The 18,703-nt window shown below is 39.8% G+C and overlaps 1 protein-coding gene across 1 annotated transcript; it reads left to right on the forward strand.

Annotated features, from left to right (window-relative positions):
* The first annotated feature begins 9,411 nt into the window (after nucleotides 1-9,411).
* Nucleotides 9,412-17,757, forward strand: Gzma (granzyme A). The gene is made up of 5 exons (XM_048368255.1): nucleotides 9,412-9,503; nucleotides 12,938-13,082; nucleotides 15,149-15,290; nucleotides 15,483-15,752; nucleotides 17,596-17,757. The coding sequence occupies exons 1-5, from the start codon at nucleotides 9,434-9,436 to the stop codon at nucleotides 17,755-17,757; spliced, it is 789 nt and encodes a 262-aa protein (XP_048224212.1). The 5' UTR covers nucleotides 9,412-9,433.
* Nucleotides 17,758-18,703: the final 946 nt, after the last annotated feature.

An 18,703-nucleotide genomic window follows, 5' to 3' on the forward strand; every position in this document is an offset into this window, starting at 1 on the left:
GGAACTCTTATATACTGTTGGTGACATAGGGCTCAGAAAACCAAGATGTGTTGGATTTCTTTATAAATAGACTAATTGCCCCCAAAAGACACTCTGGGACAGGTGCTAAGATGTAAAGGTTGACTGAGGTTTGACTTCAACTGTAGAGCTCCTGCCTAGCAAGCACAAAGCCCTAACTTCAAATGCCAGTACCACCAAAACAAACAAAAAGGGATGCTAAGGTTGCTTTATTTACACAGGCATATGTTTTAGTAATAAGGATTGTTTTCCACTATAATGGTCCAAGAATAATTTTACTTGCAATAAAACTGACCCAAAAACAGAGCACTTAAGCTCAATGTAGAAAACACTATTAAGAACTCATGTTATACGGAGTTCAGCCACAGACGCGAATGCTGCAGAAGACAGCCCCAAGCTGACACCTCCTGACTTTCTGGTCCACCCTCCTTCACACTGAATCAGTGTGCTTGCATTTGCTATGACCAAGCTTTCTCAGGACAAAGGATAAATCCCTAAGATAGGACTTCACTTTTGATTATTCTTTTAGTTTTTCCAGATTCCTGTAAGGGAATGATAGGAGAAAATGAAGAATCACCTTATACAAGAGACTACATAACTCTAATCAAAGGGCTGGAAATATGCCCAAGGGGTTTGAGGAAAGAAAACTCAGAGTTGAGGGCTGCTCACTGTGACCTGTAAGCATCTCTGCTCCTGCCTCCTCCCCAGAAGGCAGGAGGAAATAACTAGCAAGTCTAAAGCCAAAATTAGGTTGGCAAGCAAGTGGGTGTGAAGAGTCAATGTTATGTTTCAAAGTCCAGGTAATATAGAATAAAATGAAATGCATGACCAGTTCTCATTTTAAAGTATTTTTCACTATAAATGAATAGCAATAGATTAAAACTTTGTAAACCAAGTAATGTTAAAAATTAACAATCTCAGGCTGGGAATGTGGCTTAGTGGTATCTTGCCTAGCATGCATGAAGCCCTGGGTTCAATTCCTCAGCATCACATAAACCAAAAAAAGCCAGAAGTGGCTCTGTGGCTCAAGTGGTAGAATGCTAGCCTTGAGCAAAAAGAAACCAGAAACAACGCTCAGGCCCTGAGTTCAAACCCCAGGACTGGCAAAAAAAAAAAAAAAAAATTAACAATCTCATCAACCCCTTATCATCACTATCAGTATTTTGTGACATACCTTTTCATAAGCATGTTTTATAAAGTCAATCAAATTAAATGTCTTCCATAATTACAGCTGGCTTATTTCCATTATATCATTGTTATTTTTTCACATTATTATCCTATATCAGACTATCCTTAGGAAATTATTGCTGTTTGGTTGTTTAAAAAAGTAGCAATTTCCTAGGTCTCAAAACTACCGATTTTTCCAATCATTTCGAAGATAGATTAGTGTTAATCATGTGAATGTGCTGTGAGTTTCTTAATCAGTACCCCTTTTTGGTAACCAGTCCCTATCATTTGCCTGTTCACTCTAGCAAAACTTGAATAAAATAACATGCATAATAAATAGCTTCTCCTAAAGTAGAGTGTTAGCCTTGAACAAAAAATCTCAGGGACAGTGCACAGGCCCTAAATTCAGACACCAGGACTGGAAAAAAAATACAAAGATTCCAAAAACTAGCTTCTCAAAATGAAGGTGCCAGGGCTGGGGATATAGCCTAGTGGCAAGAGTGCCTGCCTCGGATACAGGAGGCCCTAGGTTTGATTCCCCAGCACCACATATACAGAAAACGGCCAGAAGCAGCGCTGTGGCTCAAGTGGCAGAGTGCTAGCCTTGAGCGGGAAGAAGCCAGGGACAGTGCTCAGGCCCTGAGTCCAAGGCCCAGGACTGGCCAAAAAAAAAAAAATGAAGGTGCCAGATTTATTTTATATCATGGTATAAAATAAGAATCTGTTAAGTAAGAGCATCAGCATGATTTACACTACAACGTGCCACTGGTATATTCAGCTAATAAAATTGTTTAGCACAAAGTGTGCTCAACAGTTCAGAAAATGCTTTTACCCACCCTTTCTGGAACAGCTATCACTAGATTCCTAAGCTCAAGTCAGAGCTAGCTGTAGTTTTGTTTACTTCTGTGTGTCTGTGTGTGGGAGTGAACATGTGTGCACAGACTCAGCTTTAAGTTTGCACTATAAAATCAAGATTAACTTCCTTATTCCCACTTCTAAAATCATGACTCTGGTAGACCTTAACTAACTTTGATGACTTCAGTAATTCTCTCTTTCCCTGAAGCACAGAAAAGTAAACCTTCTGTTTCTGCTCTAGTTCTTGGGTTGAGTGTCTGTGATTTAAGTTTCCATTGCCTAGAAGGCTACTAGGGCAGAGGCTTTGCTTCACAAATCCAAACCAGTGGACAGACTGGCAGCTTCTCTGGTAGCTGAACAGTAGAGCCCAGATGCCTCCTCATAGCAATACCATCACTGCCCCGCCAGGGAAGGTCCTACTCTAAGCCAACACTCCAAAGTAAGCCTTCTCCAAGCCTCCACAATTCATATTCTTGCCTCTACCTGAAGACCTGGGCACTCTTCCTTGAAAAGATGTGAGGAGGTTGAAGTGAGGCACCCTAACACACATCTGGGGAGCTTGAGGCAGAAGGCATTAGAACTAGATCCACAAAGAAATGACTCCAGATCTTCTTCCTTCTTGTGCTTGTTTATAAATAGAAAGCCAGTTGAAAATGTATCCCTTTTGTAGTACTGCTTTCTACTTTTTAGTAACTTTTAATATGTCTCATTAATTATTTTCCTACATAAATATGCACTGTATGTGTGTGTATATTCCTGTATTTGCTCCCATCACCCTTTCTTTTTCTCCTCCCCCACTTACTGGTTCTCCTCACTAACAGTCCTTATTTTGCAAGCATGTCATATTATTTTTTCTTAGGTCTAGAATCCCCATATGAAGGAAAACATAACTTTTTTCTAAGTTTGAATTATCTTGCTTGTGATCTCCAATTCCATCTCTAAGATGAAACACAGAGTTTCATTCTTCTTTGTGGCTGTATAGTGATTCATGGTATATTTGTATTGTATTATCTTTATCCAATCATCAGTTGTTTGGGTACCTCGGCTGCTCTGTATCATGGCTATTGTAAGCAGTAGCTGTAAAATAGAAGTGCAAGTATCTCTCTTGTATGTTGGTTTACATTCCTGTGGATATGCCCAAGAGTGGTGTGACAGGATCATAACACTTATATTTGTAGTTTCTTGGGAAATTACCATACTGATTTCCATAATGGCTGCCTTGACCTACATTCACAGCAAAAAATAGTGTATGAGGATTCCTTTCTCCTCAAATCCTCACCAGCATATGTTGTTTGTTTTCTTGATGATTGCCATTCTGATTGAGGTAAAATGGAATCTCAGTGTTGTTTTGAGTTGCATTTTCTTTATGGCTAAACATGTTGAACATTCCTTCATACATTTAGTAGTCATTTGTGCTTCTTTTTTCATGAACAGCTTTCAATTACTATTTACTTACATTATCTTGAAGTACTTGTTCTAAGAGATTTTAATTCAACATGTCAGTCTGTGGGTGCAATGCATTTTAATCCATGTCACCCCTTTCATCCCCATGTCTCCCTATCTCACTTAGCTGATCAATTTACTGGATTCCATTTTCACATATGTGCATCAAATATTATAAATGCATTTGCTCACTTTCCCTCATTTGTACTTCTTTTGAAAATTGTCTGTTGGGTTCATTTGCCTATTTATTAATTTGATTATTTGTTCTTTTAAAATTTTTACCTCTTTTTATTCTAGATATTAATCCTCTATCCATTGAATAGCCAGTGCAAATTTTCTCCCCTGTTGTGGATCATTTTTTAATTCCAGTAGCTGTTTCCTTTGATGTGTTGATGCTTTTTAATTTGATACAGTCCCATTTGTCAACTCTTGCTCTTATTTGCTAAGCTTTTAACATCTATACCTGTATCTTCCAGTCTTTTCCCTATGCTTTCATGTAGTAGTTTAAATTTTCAAATATTTGATTTGAATTAAATCTTTGATCCCTTTTGAATTGATTTTAGTACAGGATGAGAGACAGGGATCTAATTTCAGTCTTCTGTGTGTGGTTATTGTACCTGTGTTCCCTTCACAATGTGTCATCATCTGCCACCCTTACCAGAGGCCACATCCGTGCTAACACTCAATCTTTTCATAAAAGCCAGTCTCTGGGTATTTCATTAAAGTAACACAAATCTAATAAATTCATATCACCTTCTCATCAACACTTGCTATTTTTCCTCTTCTTCCCTTGTCACCATTCTGTAACTGGACTTTTTTGCCTATGCAGTATCCACACATGCATAATTCCCAAACCCTCAGATAACACACTTGAATACTCACATTCATTTGCTCACCAGTCTCCTCAGAGAAGCTGCTTTATACCCTGCCAGTCTTGGCTTAAATGACAGTTTCCCAGAAAATCTTGTTCTGATCATCCTCTCAGACACTCCTCTTGTTAGCACCCTCCTGGCACACAATCTCTCTTATGATACTGATGATGATTAAAACTATTTCACATATATATAGAACTTCCTCTTTTGTAGATTCTATATGCCATGGGAAAGATTAAATCCATAGTATTCACCTAAGTATCCTTGTCATCTGACATTAAATACCTATGTGATTTATGTAATTCCAACTGTTTATTGCATAGGAAAAGCACAGAGAATCCAAACACAAATATGTATAATAACATGCATTGCCCTTTTACATTCACTGAATTACACAGGTTTCCCAAACACTGACACATTGCATTTCAAAATATTTTTAAAGCCGTATGTCTAACCCTTACAACCTCATTAGGAAAATCATTACATGATAGAAAGGTGTCGAGCTGTCTATCAAAGGCACAGTTGTCTGAAAATTCTTTCTTTTGAGAAGTCAAATTCTTTTTTTAATGACAAGTTCATTTCATTCATCTTTGAGAAACTATCTTCCAAATATCCACATATTGGTGGTCAGCATTGGTCAGCATTCTTCAAGTAAAAATGGCAGTTCATGAAATAGATCAGCTGGGGACTCTAACAAATACATTAGAGGTTTCCCTGCAGACAACCCTGATACTTCAGTATACCATCTAATTGCTTCATGCATGCATGGCATACTCCCCCATCTCCTGTAATTATGTCATTAAATCTTTTCTACAAGGTACAGATTAAGGAAACTGAAAAAATGTAATGCTTCTACTGCTACCTCAAGGACATTATTGAGTGAAACTCACTTTTTTTCTTTTTCCCTTATTTCTTTTTTTGCCGGTCCTGGGGCTTGAACTCTGGATCTGGGAACTGTCCCTGAGTTCCTTTTACTCAAAGACAGCACTCTACCATGTGAGCCACATCTCCACTTCTGGCTTTTTCTGTGATTAATTGGAGATAAGAGTCTGACAGGCTTTCCTGCCTAGGCTGGCTTCCAACTAGGATCCTCAGATCTCAACCTTCTGAGTAGCCAGAACTTCAGGCATGAACCACCAGCACTCAGCAAACGCTAAAATTTTGTGTTTCAAAGGACACCATAAAAAAAAGACTTGGAGAAAAATATTTGCAAATCATTTGTGTTATAAGGGACTTACTTGCAGCATATATAAACATAAATAATAAAAATATTTTAAAAATACAGTATAACAGTGGGCACAAGATTTGAATTGACATTTTATTAAAGATGTAAGACCACATGAGAAGCAGCTCAATGTGATTATTCATTAGGGAAATGAAAATCAAAACTACAGTAAGATACTGTTTCCCACCCACTAGTGTAGGGATGGCTATGCCTTTAAGACCTGGGATGGCTCTAGCCACTCCCACCTCTTTCCAGGTTCTGCCGGAAGAGAAGCCAAACCAGCCCCCGCCTCTCGGCGGTGAGCAGGTGAGTCAGGATGGCACCAGAGGCCGAGCCAAGAGGCCGGGCCTCTGTGGGAAGTTCCATGACATCACCGTGATGGACATGCTCATTAGCCTATCATTAGCACCTAGCCAGTCCCTCCCTTTGCGTGTCACTACTGCTATAAGTCTGTTAGCCCCTCCCTTGAATAAACAGAATGCTCCTTGAGGCTTCTCCAAGAGCCCATGCGCCCCTGTCTTCCTTGGCAACCACACACTGACCGAGGCTACACGTGGCCTTCGCTTCCGCAGTCAATTCCTACTGGCCAGAGGATATGCATGAGAGCGATAGGGGACCACACGGAGAGGGCAGATAGGCCCAGGATCTCTACATGGACGGAGGTAGAGCTTAGCCCTATTGTTCTAGCACACTAGAACAATAATTACCAAAATAATAATAATAATAATAATAATAATAATGGCAATGATGCAGAGAAATTAGAACCCTCACACTATTGGTAAAAATGTAATATGGTGTGGTTACTGAAGAAAAAAACAGTTTAGAAGTTCTTTAAAATGTTAAATATATAGTTATTATGTAATTATCCAGTTCCCCATTAATTTTATCCCTAGAGAAATGACAGCATAAATTTACATAAAAAACTTATGTTCAAGCCAGGCACCAGTGGCTCACACCTGTAATCCTAACTATTCAGAAGGCTGCGATCTGAGGATGGCAATTCAAAGCCAGCCCAGGCAGAAAAGTCCATGAGACTAGACTCTCATCTCCAATTAACCACCAGAAAAATCAGAAGTGGCACTGTGGCTCAAAGTGACAGGTAATGTCTTTAGTGAAAAAATTCAGGGACAGTGTCCAGGCCCTGAGCCCCATGACCAATTGGGGTGGGGGTGGGGGGAGGACATTATGTTCAGAGTATAGTATAGCTAAACAGTAGAATAAGCCAAATAAATGTCTGTCAATAAGATGTGCTTTACCATATAACAGAAAATTATTGGCAATAAAAAGAAATAAAGTACTAACACACATATAATGTGAATGAACCTCAAAATCATAATGCTAAGTGAAAAAACTAAGACACAAATAAAGCACATTCCATCCATCTTTTGGGACAGTCCTGGGATTTGAACCCAAGGTTCTGTGCTTGTTAGGCTTCATTTGTCTGACATGACCAGAATAGGCAAATATATGAAGACGGGAAATAGATCAGAAGTTAACTAATGAGAGTGACAACCAAGTAATGCAAGGCTTCTTTAAGATGATGATAAAGTTCTGGAGTTAGAGTCTGGTGATTACTATAAACTCCATAGAAATACTAACATTTAGTGAAATATGTACTTTTTTCCCCTCAAGACTGGGACTGGAACTCAGTATCTGACACTTCCACTCATTGGCAGGGGGACATACCACTTGAGCCATGCCTCCAATCCTAACTATGTATTTTAAATGAATTAACTTTGTGGTGGATAAATTATATCTCAAAAAGTAGCCAAAAGTCAACATAAATGGAAGAATAGCAGACATCAGTGTATAGAAACAAACTTGTTAATGCTTCCTTAAAGAATTTCTTAGCACGTATGTGAATTAGTGTTTAATTATTTTTAAATCTGCACTAAAATTGATCACCAAAACCTGAGCTGGCATCCCACTGTATTACTAAACAACTAACCTTTGAGGCACTGAAAGATTTGGGAAAAGGAAACTCAGGGGTCTTAGGAGGGCTCCCTTTTAAAGTCATATGACTTGCAATAAAGTAACCACTTCATCTGAAGTCATCAAGGTGTTAAAGTGTGGGGGTGGTTATTTCAACATCAGATATAACCTGACAGACCACAGGATATCATATGTGTCACAGTAAGAATCACATCCTCAGCTCAGAAAAAGAACTACAGACATTTCTTTATATATATATACTTTTTTTTTAACCAGTCATGGGTGTGAACTCAGGATCTGGGCTCTCTCCCTGAGCTTCTTTTGCTCAAGGCTACTTAGTGTTCTACCACTTTGAGCCATAGCACCACTTTCAGATTTTTCTGTTTGTATGGTACTGAGGACTTGAGCCCATGGCTTCATGCGTGATGGGCAAGCACTCCACTACTAAGCCACATTCCCAGCCTAGAGATATTCCTAATAAAGAGCACACTCCATACTGTTCATCAAGGAACCGAGCTTGATTTTTCTCCAATATTAAGTCAAAATAGCCACAGCTAAATCCCCTTTTCCTTCTCTGCTCAAAGTGGAAAGAAAGAGGAAGAAAGAAGGGAGGCAGAAGGATGGGAGAAAGACAGGGACGAAAAAGAGGAGGGAGGGAAGGAGAAGAGGAGGTAGGAAAAAGGAGAGAGAAAGGAAGATGGTGACAGCTGGAGAGAGATAAGGAGAGCAACGGGGAGAGAGAGGGGGAAATGGGGAGAAAGGAAGGGAGGGAAAAGGGCAGGAAGAGAGGAAGGGATAATTTTAGATACAATATCTAGGGTTGCAATACCAAACTTTGGGGAAAACAACATCAGAGGGCTGAAAGAGCCAACAGCCTCTACCCCACCAGCCCACGTCACTAACCCTATCACAGATTCCAGATAGGGGCACAATAAACCCTCCTCCCCGAGCAGGGAAGAGAAAAATCCAGGCAGGAGCTGGTGGTACATAAATCTCTTTGCTGATCTCAACTTGCACTTGGCCTATTAATTCTTTTTTTTTCTTTATTGTCAAAGTGTGATACAGAGTGGTTACAGATTCATATGAAAGGCAGTGAGTACATTTCTTGTTCTAGTTGTTACCTCCTCCCTCATTTCCCCCTCCTCCCCTCCCCCTCCCCCTTCCCCTCTCCCCCTAAGAGTTGTGCAGTTGGTTTACACCAAATGGTTTTGTAAGTGTTGCTTTTTGAATCATTTGTCTTTTTGTTCTTTGTCTCTCTATTTTGGTATTCCCTCTCCCTTCCCCAGTTCTAATACCCATATAAACAGTATCCAGGGTACTCAGATGTGATACAGTGGTCGCGAGGGTACAGCCACAGGCAAGGAGTACAAGAGAAACAAAACTAAACAAACCAATCAGTCAACAAACAGACAAGGAAAAAGAGAAAAAAAAAGTAGTACGAGTTCACATGGCATGTTGAAAATAATTACAACAGTGGTGGTATACTTGCACTTGGCCTATTAATTCTTATATAACTAAAAGAGACAGCTAGAAAGTTTCTTAGTGACCCATTTTAGGGCTTTATCTAAAGCTCTGAGTTTTAAATCATCAAATTATAGGCTGAAGATTGCCACTGAATAAAAGGTCTTCAAAATCTCAGTGAGACATCTTGAGTTGTCTGTTCTGATGGCCCCATGGCTCCTCATGCACCCCACAGAATCACAACCTGCCCCTCAGTGAACCTAGCAAAGGAAGTTGTGCCCACTGGCCAGGCACCCATCTTCACTGATCTTACCCACATCTGTTTCATTTTCTAATATGAAACATGGAAATTTAAGGTAAAGAGAAGGAAACCACATTCTTTGCTCTCAAGTATAAAGGTAGAAGCAGCCAAGAACCAAAGCAGATTTTGCTGTTGATTCATGTGGTAACACCAGCCACAATGAGGAACTTCTGTGCATTTCTGACATCTTCTCTCTCAATTACCACATTTCTCCTGCTCATTTCTGAAGGTAAGACATGACCATTACATAACATAGAACATTTTCAGTGAACTTTTTTGTTAATATTATCTTATTATGCTAATGGAAGGTATTTTTCTCCAAAGCATCAAATGTTTCGCATTTTGTTTTGAATTCTACATAATTGTTTTTTGGGGGGAAAGGTTTTAGAATAAATTATTTATTTATTTATGAATAAAAAGATTTCTCATTTATAATTTCTTTCTAAAAGATAACAGAACAATTTTTAAGCTTCTTGCTGGTGATATGTAGAGTGAAAAATTCTTTAGAAAGACAATATAAAAATGAGTAAACAAATAAAATGACAAATCAGGAAAACAAGTTGTACCTTCCAAGAAAGAAACAGTAGTAGCTTCATCCATTCTCTCTCTCCCCTCTCTCCTCTCTATTGGCAAAAGAAGGAAGGAAATAAGGGAGGGAAGGAGGGAAGAAGAGAGGGAGGGAGAGAGGGAGGGAGGGAGGGAGGGAAGAAAGGAGGAAGGAAGGAAGGAAGGAAGGAAGGAAGGAAGGAAGGAAGGAAGGAAGGGGAAGGAAGGAAGGAAGGAAGGAAAGGGAAGGGAAGGGAAGGAAAGGGAAAGGATGACCAGATAGTCTTCAAGACAGCTAAGACAAATCTGTAGTAGATGCCAGCAGCCAACGAGAATAAATTAGAATGTTTATTGCTACGTCTCTAGGCTGGAATCTCTTTGGGAATACATAAGGACACTGAGAAAGTGCTCACATAAACTCTTTGGGAAGACTACACTATTTTCCTTTAAGCTGATTCTTTGGTCTAGAGAAGGGTAACTCATGTTCCAGCTTTTTTGTAACTTCCAGGTGCAGAAGTTGAAATGCTGTGATTTTTGTAGCACTGATGCTTGCAGTGCCCAGGAAAAGCTCTAAATTTTCTTTGCAAAACCTAGTAGCAGGTGAGGATGCCCTGAAGCTGTAGCCTGTGGGGCTGGCAAACATAGAGGCTGTGGTTTTTCCCCAGTACCTTCAGCTTTGGGAAGTAGAGGTGTTAGGCAGGGACTTCTATAATAACCTCAATGCCAGAAAATTCCTAAGAAATTGTGTAGCTTAACTTGCAGCCAAAAATGAAAGGAAATCTAAAAATAACAAGGCTGTAGGACAACTAGAACCAAAGGGTAGGCATATTACAAATATGGCAATGGCACAAAGATATTCAGGTAAGTTCAATTCTCCTGCACAGTGAAAAAAAGCTGGATATTTAAAATACAACAAAACCAACTAGCTCTTCTCCCTTTTGCTTCAAAAGGCAATATGGACCATTTGAGAATAGAAACAGCGAAGGGGGTCTTATGTTCTCACTAATAGTTTAACACTCCTCCTTATTAGCATAATCTGGAAGCTGTCTTAAAAATATTGACATCAAAAAGAAAATATTGACATCACAGTACCAGCCTCAAAACTTCAGATAAAATTTAATTTAGAATGGGAAGCAGACTGCCAGTTTCTGAAAGCTTCCCACGTTTCCTAATCTTAGCCCAGACCCTTCTAATAGACAATCATGGCAGACATGGACTTATTTCTGAGGCTGAGAGCCCAGACAAGCAAAATAAAAACTATCCAAAAAACAGTGCTCCATTAACACTCTATTCAACGTTATGATTTCTGGAGCTCAGAATGTCAAAAATGCACCTTTGTAATCTATCAATATGTGTCATCCAGAGAAAATTTGGGGTCAGGCTGAAGTTCTTTTTGTTTCCACGTTCCTTTGCCCCTTTATTTTTAGAGGTTAGGCTTTCACATTCTCAAAATTCCCTTGTGGAAAGCAAGGGAATTCTCATTCTCTTCCCCTTCCCTTCATCTTCTTCAAACCTTAGAAAAGTTCCTACGTCTATCATTGATATCTTTCTGTGATGTTAGCAGTGAATTTGCTTCACCTATAGAAATATCCCAAGAAAACTTGAGTCTCAGCCACCACTCAGGAGAAATAGCTTAGGAAAATCTAAGAATATCTAGTGAGGAATATGGAGAGCTGAAAGTCTATCACAAAGACACCCAAAGCATGTGTGCTTTGTCTGTGCCTTATTGATCTATAACAATAGCTCTCTCTATACTCCTAGTCTGCCATCATGGAGATTTTTCTAAGGCAGAATTCTCTACTTATAGAATCTCTCACCCTCTGCCCCGGCCCGCGGGGTTTCGTCAACCGGAGCCCGAGGGGGAATTGACCTGAATGAGAGACAAACCTGACACAAGGAGGGAGACCAAGACAGGATTCTGATCAAGGTCTCAAACTTTATTTTTGCAGGGCAGCTTATATAGTAATCAGCAAAGGGTAACTCATGTAGACAGGGTCATTAGGTTGCTGGGTTACAGAACCATAGGATGCTCTTTCTCAGGACAGGGACTGGGTAAAGTTCACAAGGTTGTTAATTAAAGCTAGACAAAATGTTAGGCTTAACAGGCAAGGTTGTAAAAGCATCAAACATTCTTATCAGCTAAGTCTTATAGTGTCATATTGTTAGAGCATGACAACCAGTGCCAGATTTCCTTATCAGTTAAGTTTTATAGTTTCTTTATGTTACATCCTGACAGCTATTTTGGCTCCCGGCAACCCTTCTCCACATCTCATTGGATAGGCTTTAGATAAAATTTGTCTGGAGGCTTAAGAGGATCTTTAGGTATAGTAAGTGTCATTCTCCTGTGAAGGATAGTGCAGCTGGATACCAAAAGTCTCACCCAAGTATATTTGAAGGGTCACAGCTAGTATCAGTTTGCGTACCACTTTTTTTTATTCTTTTCTTTTTTTTTTTTGCCAGTCTGGTGCTTGAACTCAGGACCTGAGCACTGTCCCTGGCTTCTTTCTGCTCAAGGCCAACACTCTGCCACTTGAGCCACAGTGCCACATCTGGCTTTTTCTATATATGTGGTGCTGAGGAATCGAAACCAAGGCTTCATGTATACAACAAGGCAAGCACTCTTGCCACTAGGCCATATTCTAGTTTCCATACTCCATTTTTATAAGGGGCTCTGGGAAAAAAGGGAAGTTTTCAGGCCTTTAGAGCTCTCCTCTGCTTTTTCAAATTACTAGTAAGAAGGAGTGGAGATCCTCATTCACAGCACAGTAGCCACCAGCAGCAGCACCTCCTGTAGCATTAGGCTGCCGCAGTAAACCAAGTATTAATTCTCTGCCCTTGGCAAGGTTTGAACCTGAACCTAGAGGTTTGTCACCCATTTCCAGCCTGACCATCTCTTGGAACACCAGTTTCTAGGATTCTGTGGGTATAATAGCAGAAACCTTCCACAGTGCCTACAGCACCAGGATTTACAGCCAGATGTAGAAAGGCCTATATGGAGTAAAAGCTCATCCAGGTTTTCTCCTTAAGTGGAAAAGGCATAGAAATTCTTGAAATACAGCTTTATGTAGAGCTTTTTGGAGTGGATACTGACCTGATTTCCCTTTTTATACTGAATAGAGGGCTGTGTACAAATCATTGGAGGAAAAGAGGTAACTCCTCACTCAAGACCCTACATGGCCCTACTTAAACTTGACCAGAAAACCATCTGTGCTGGTGCTTTGATTGCCAATGACTGGGTATTGACTGCAGCCCACTGTGTCCTGTAAGTGATTTTGAATTTTAAACTCATTTGTGGAGATATTCTAATTTGGGTTAATAATAAAAAGAGTCTATCTTACTAAGCCATGGGAGATTTATATGTATTTTCAGACTACTTAAGTTTCTGGCAACTTACTTTAACCCTAAAGGGACTTAAGCCCCAGACCTGCCCCCAAATTATCAGGCCAATGAGAAAGCATAATCCACAAGCTCTTTCTGAAAGTCTCCTCTAGACACCCAGGGCTCATGGCCTGCACAGTGGTTAGTACACACAAAAAGGTCAAAGTTGTGTACTCCCTCAGGGCCCTGGACACAGCCATCAAGTAGAGAAAAATTATTTCCAGTGTTCTCTTCTACCCTATAGTGAATGACTCATTCCTTCAGCCATCTCTTAAGTCCCAGTCAGCTATAACCTTGTAGCTTCTTCCAGGCCAGCTTTTCCTCACCTTTAAACCATGCCTCTAAATTTTGACTACCCAATAGGATAACCATGTGTGGCTATGCAAATGTAAATCAATTAAAGCCAAATAAAATTACAAATGTTTTCAGACACTAGCCACATTCAAGCCCTTAGTTGCCACATGTGGCTTGTGGCTACTGTATTGGACCATGCAGATTTATAAAGTATCCAGTGTAAACGCTACTGGACAGCACAGATTCCATGTCTTAAGCAAACCCAATCTCAGCTGTTGTAATGGGAAAGAAGCAGTGTAAACATCTGGAAGTATGAACTATAATCGGTTGTGAATGTAAGAGTATTTTTACATTAATATATAAAAGAATATTTTTGTTCACAAAAGTTAACCTTGGGGCCCTTGTTCAAGCCACTATCTCTGCAATAAATACACACTTGATAAGATACAAATAGGTTGTTCTGAGCAATCTGTTTCTATAAGTTTTCTCATTCATGATGAATTAGTTGTTCTCTAAAGATCCCAAGTGCTGGGTTTAGTTCTATGATAAAGCACTTGTCTAACACGCACAGGCCTTGGGTTCTATCCTCAGAACCACAAGCAAACAAAGATCACCTCAGTGTGTCACTTTACAACTGTTAGGTAGAAACCTTTTGCTTCTGTCTCTAGAGTACTGATATCTCTGGTAATACTGGATTGAGTGATCTGTGGCCTCATTCCCTATCACAGCAAAACAGGATGAAGGGAAATGGTAGATTACACAAGACTAAGTTTTGCTGCCATCAAATTCTCTTGTTTGTCAACGAATTTATAAAAACAAGCTGGTAGATGTGACAATGGTGATTACTATGGTTTGGATATTGTTCATTACCCAAAGGTTCATGTACTAGAATCTTGGTATCCAATAGGACCCTACTAGAGGTAGTGAGATCTTTCAAAAACAATTGGGTCATGAGAGATTAATGGTGAAGAGTCTAATGTAGTCTTGAGAGTTACATAGTCACTATGAGAGCAGATTGTTATAGAGCAAGTTCAATTTCCTTGGCTCACTTCCTTGCTTCCATTGAATCCCTGCTCTTCTATACCCACCCACTTCCCTTCTACTTTTCTGCCATGAGTTGTCACAGCATGATACCCTCAGCAGAAGCTAACGACACACTGATACCTTTCTTAGACTCCAGATCCAAAAGCTAAAGGAAGCCTCTTTCATTTATGAAGTATTTTGCTATAGCCATATAACATGAACTAAGATAATTATTATAATGAATTTCTAAACATCTTATTTCTTTTTTTGTGGATTCACCCTTTATTCTTTTTTTTCTTATTTATTGTCAAAGTGATGTACAGAGAGGTTACAGTTTCATATATTAGGCCTTGAGTACATTTCTTACACTGTTTGTTACCTCCTTCCTCATTTCCCCCTCCCTCCCTCACCCTTTCTTTCTCCCTCCATGAGTTGTTCAGTTGGTTTACACCAAATAGTTTTGCAAGTAAACATCTTACTTCTTACCTATTAAAGCACATGTTTTCTTTCAAGCCACAAATGATCTCCAGAAGAAGAACATTTACAAATGACACCATCAAACTCATCAACCCATAATGTTCTCAGCTCCTGATTAAAAGGTAAAGTCAGTAAATACCGCTGTGTCTATTCCAGGACCAAGACATCTGAGGTCATTCTTGGGGCTCACTCAATGAGCAAGAATGAGCCAGAAAAACAGAAACTGTCCATTAAGAAAGAGTTTCCCTATCCATGCTTCGATCCGGATACATTCGAGGGTGATCTGAAACTTCTCCAGGTGTGTGCCTTTGATTGATTTCCTTCTCCAATCACAGGACCTCCTATAGTGTGGCCCCTGCATGGAAAACTTTACTTAGTGCCCCTACTGATATAAACTCACGTAAAGAGGTCCAACTGTTGGGCTAGAACTTACACGAAAATGTTCATATTTATCTCATTCTGTTAACTCTTTATGTTTGTCTTCTCACAGCTGAACAAAAAAGCAACAATTAATAAGTATGTAGATATCCTGAATCTACCCAAAAGAGGAACTGATGTGAAAGCAGGAAGCAAGTGTCAAGTTGCAGGGTGGGGCACGACTAATAATAAGTCACCTATGTCTGATACTCTGAGAGAAGTAGACATCTCCATCATAGACAGGAAAATCTGCAATGATCACCAGCACTATAATTTTAATCCGATGATTGGGTTGAATATGATTTGTGCAGGAAGCCCCCGTGGTAGAAAAGACACATGCCTGGTAAGTAATATAAGTTCCCACGTGTTAGCTGTTAATAGTAGGATATACAGGTACAGCCTGGTAATGTCAGGCTGTGTCTTAGCTTCTACAGGGTCCCATTAGTTCTTTTTTTTTAAAGTTTTTATTATAAAACTGATGTACAGAGAGGTTACAGTTTCACACATTAGGCATTGGATACATTTCTTGTACTGTTTGTTACCTTGTCCCTCATACCCCCCTCCCCCCTCCCCCTGTCCCCCCCTGAGGTGTTCAGTTTCCCATTAGTTCTTAAAAGAAGTCTGACAAAAACTCCTAATTAGGGCTAGGGATATGGCCTAGTGGCAAGAGTGCTCGCCTCATATACATGAAGCCCTGGGTTCAATTCCCCAGCACCACATATACAGAAAATGGCCAGAAGTGGCGCTGTGGCCCAAGAAGCAGAATGCTAGCCTTGAGCAAAAAGAAGCCAGGGACAGTGCTCAGACCCTGAGTCCAAGCCCCAGGACTGGCCAAAAACAAAAACAAAAACAAAACAAAACAAAAAAACCCTAATTAATTTGCTCAGTGTAAATATATGTTTACAGAAAGCATATGGCTTACTGCATCATCTTGGTTTTATATTAAAAAAAAAAACACCAAGAAGCAATGTTTCTCAGTTTTCATATTACCACATATGATAACACAAAGGTATATACACCATGAAGAAAGGCTGAAATCAGCCTTCCTTGAGGGCCTCCAGTCTCATTTCCCATCCTGGAAGTCCATCTAGCCGGGACATGTTTGAAATACCTGCCATCTTCAAGAATAGCTGAAGACCTAAGATTAGACCCACAGCATCCTAGAACTGTGAGATACCCTGTAAGGAACCCCTGAGCATGACTACACCAGAGACCATGTCACACTTTACCCCAGGGTGCCCAGAGAGAGAGAGGGATTAAAGACAGGGTCCTGATTCAAGACGAGAGTAGGGGAACACTGCACATTTTTTAGCTCTAGGTACTGAGCTGACATTTCTCTTTCTGACTTGGGAATCATGAGCGACTGAGAGAGCCAGAGGTCTCTGCCATTTCCAGGACCAAGGCTAGCAAAATGGCAGGAAAAGATGGTATTTGTCTTCTTTTCCCTCCCTTACCCACTGTCTCACATATCCACTACTTAGGGAACCCAGGAGCCTAGAATAAACTGCTTTTGAAACTCAGATTCAACATCATGAGGCCCCAGCAGTGTCCTTAGATGCTGGTCTCCTAACCCCCTCTTTCATGAAGCTTAGCCATCTTCCCTGCTCTCTCAATGCCCTAGAATGGGTAAATTAAGCCTAAGACACTGATTCTGCAAATACCAAGCACTAGAGTAAGCAGTGAAAATATGTCTATGGGAAGACCTCAGGTTCTCACAAGGGGTTTTCATTTCACAGATTCCTAAGATGGACTTTTACCCAAAAGGGGCCACTTTGATTTTGTTTCCTTGAAAAGATCATTTACCTGCTGGAAGGACTGGGAAACATAACTCTTATACTTTGCCATATTGTGTTACTTGCAGTCAGCTATTTTACTCCTTTTTTTATTAAGTATTTTTGAGAAACCAACAAGTAGGAAGAGTTGCCTTTCTAAAAGCAGAGACTCAATCTCAAAATCAGTAGATAGCTTGCAAGCTTCACTCCAATTTTTGCTGGTTCATAAACACAGTGAATTAATTTTAAAATATTTAAATATTTCTTAACATTTTTTATCCTTTCAAGCACTAATTTTCAGTTCAGTGAAGGTTTTTCTCAACTTCTTCTTAAAGGCTGGAGAAATCCTCCTAGTTTGCTTGTGGTCAGGAGCCACAATGGTCCCATCGCACCTCCACCCTCTTGTTTTCTCAGGGAGATTCTGGAGGCCCGTTGCTATGCAGAGGCATTTTCCGAGGCATTACTTCCTCTGGCCTGAAAGGGAAATGTGGAGACCCAAGAGGGCCTGGCATCTATACACTTCTCTCAAAGAAATATCTCAAGTGGATCATCAAGACCATGAAGGGAGCATCTTAAATTACTGCATTTCCTTTCCTTTGCTGTCATTTCTTAGCCTTATCACAAATAAAAATGTGTATGTCTGAATCGGTTTCTTTCCTCTAACATTCGTGGGCGGGTCCATACCAATTGTATGAATAATGCCAGGGGGAGATTAGAGAAGGAATGTCACCAGTGTCACCCATACATTGAGTGATGGGAGAATTTCTCCCTAGACTACTCCCTGCACTACCTCAATGGACCTAATAGGAGTAAACAGTAAGATCAGTTCTGTGAAGCAACAAGCATGGAGGAGGGGGGATCAACAATTCTGCCGGTAATGTTCTAGACAATCTAGAACATTCAGGAAGGAAGGAAGTCTGCCCTTCAAAGGTTGTTGTTACATGTTCACACTTTCTAGTCTTATTTGTATGCCAAAACTAGTCTCTGAAAGAAATGAATCAGAAATGAGTAACACTATTTTCCAAAGACAGATGAGAAATAGAAATTAAAGTTCCAGAAGATACAAATTAAATGCTTGGCCAACCAAGAAAATTGTACAACACATAGTCAGCTTTGTTTCTTAGCAGTCTGCATTTAATTAGCAAAAAGCAGGACAAGAAGCATGACATAAGTGATAGAGTGCCAACACAGCAAGTGCAACACTCTGAGTTCAAACTCCAGTTCTGCCAGAAAATAATTAAAACGGTTGTTTTGATTTTTTTTATTTAATAAGACACATCAATCTGGCAAAGTTAAGTTTCATTGTTATTATTATTACAATTGTTATTACTATTATTAAAGTAGCTGTACAAACTGGTTACAGTTCCATAAGTCAGGTTAGAATTTGGTTTCTTTAAAAAAAATGTAAACAGAAAGAAGCCAGCTTAGACTGGTTAATATACTAATCATTGGCTTCAAACATAACTGCCCACCAGACTACTTAAAATTAGCAGTGCCTAAAATCCATCCAGAAATTCTGATT

This window comes from Perognathus longimembris, chromosome 19 (assembly GCF_023159225.1).
Source record: "Perognathus longimembris pacificus isolate PPM17 chromosome 19, ASM2315922v1, whole genome shotgun sequence".
Lineage (NCBI taxonomy): Eukaryota > Metazoa > Chordata > Mammalia > Rodentia > Heteromyidae > Perognathus > Perognathus longimembris.

Excerpts from the sequence above, each read along its gene's own strand:
- Gzma (XM_048368255.1), top strand. The coding sequence starts at position 9,434 with ATGAGGAACTTCTGTGCATTTCTGACATCTTCTCTCTCAATTACCACA. Across the intron at positions 13,083-15,148 it reads ACTGCAGCCCACTGTGTCCT|GACCAAGACATCTGAGGTCA; the intron begins GTAAGTGATTTT and ends TGTCTATTCCAG. Across the intron at positions 15,291-15,482 it reads GTGATCTGAAACTTCTCCAG|CTGAACAAAAAAGCAACAAT; the intron begins GTGTGTGCCTTT and ends GTCTTCTCACAG.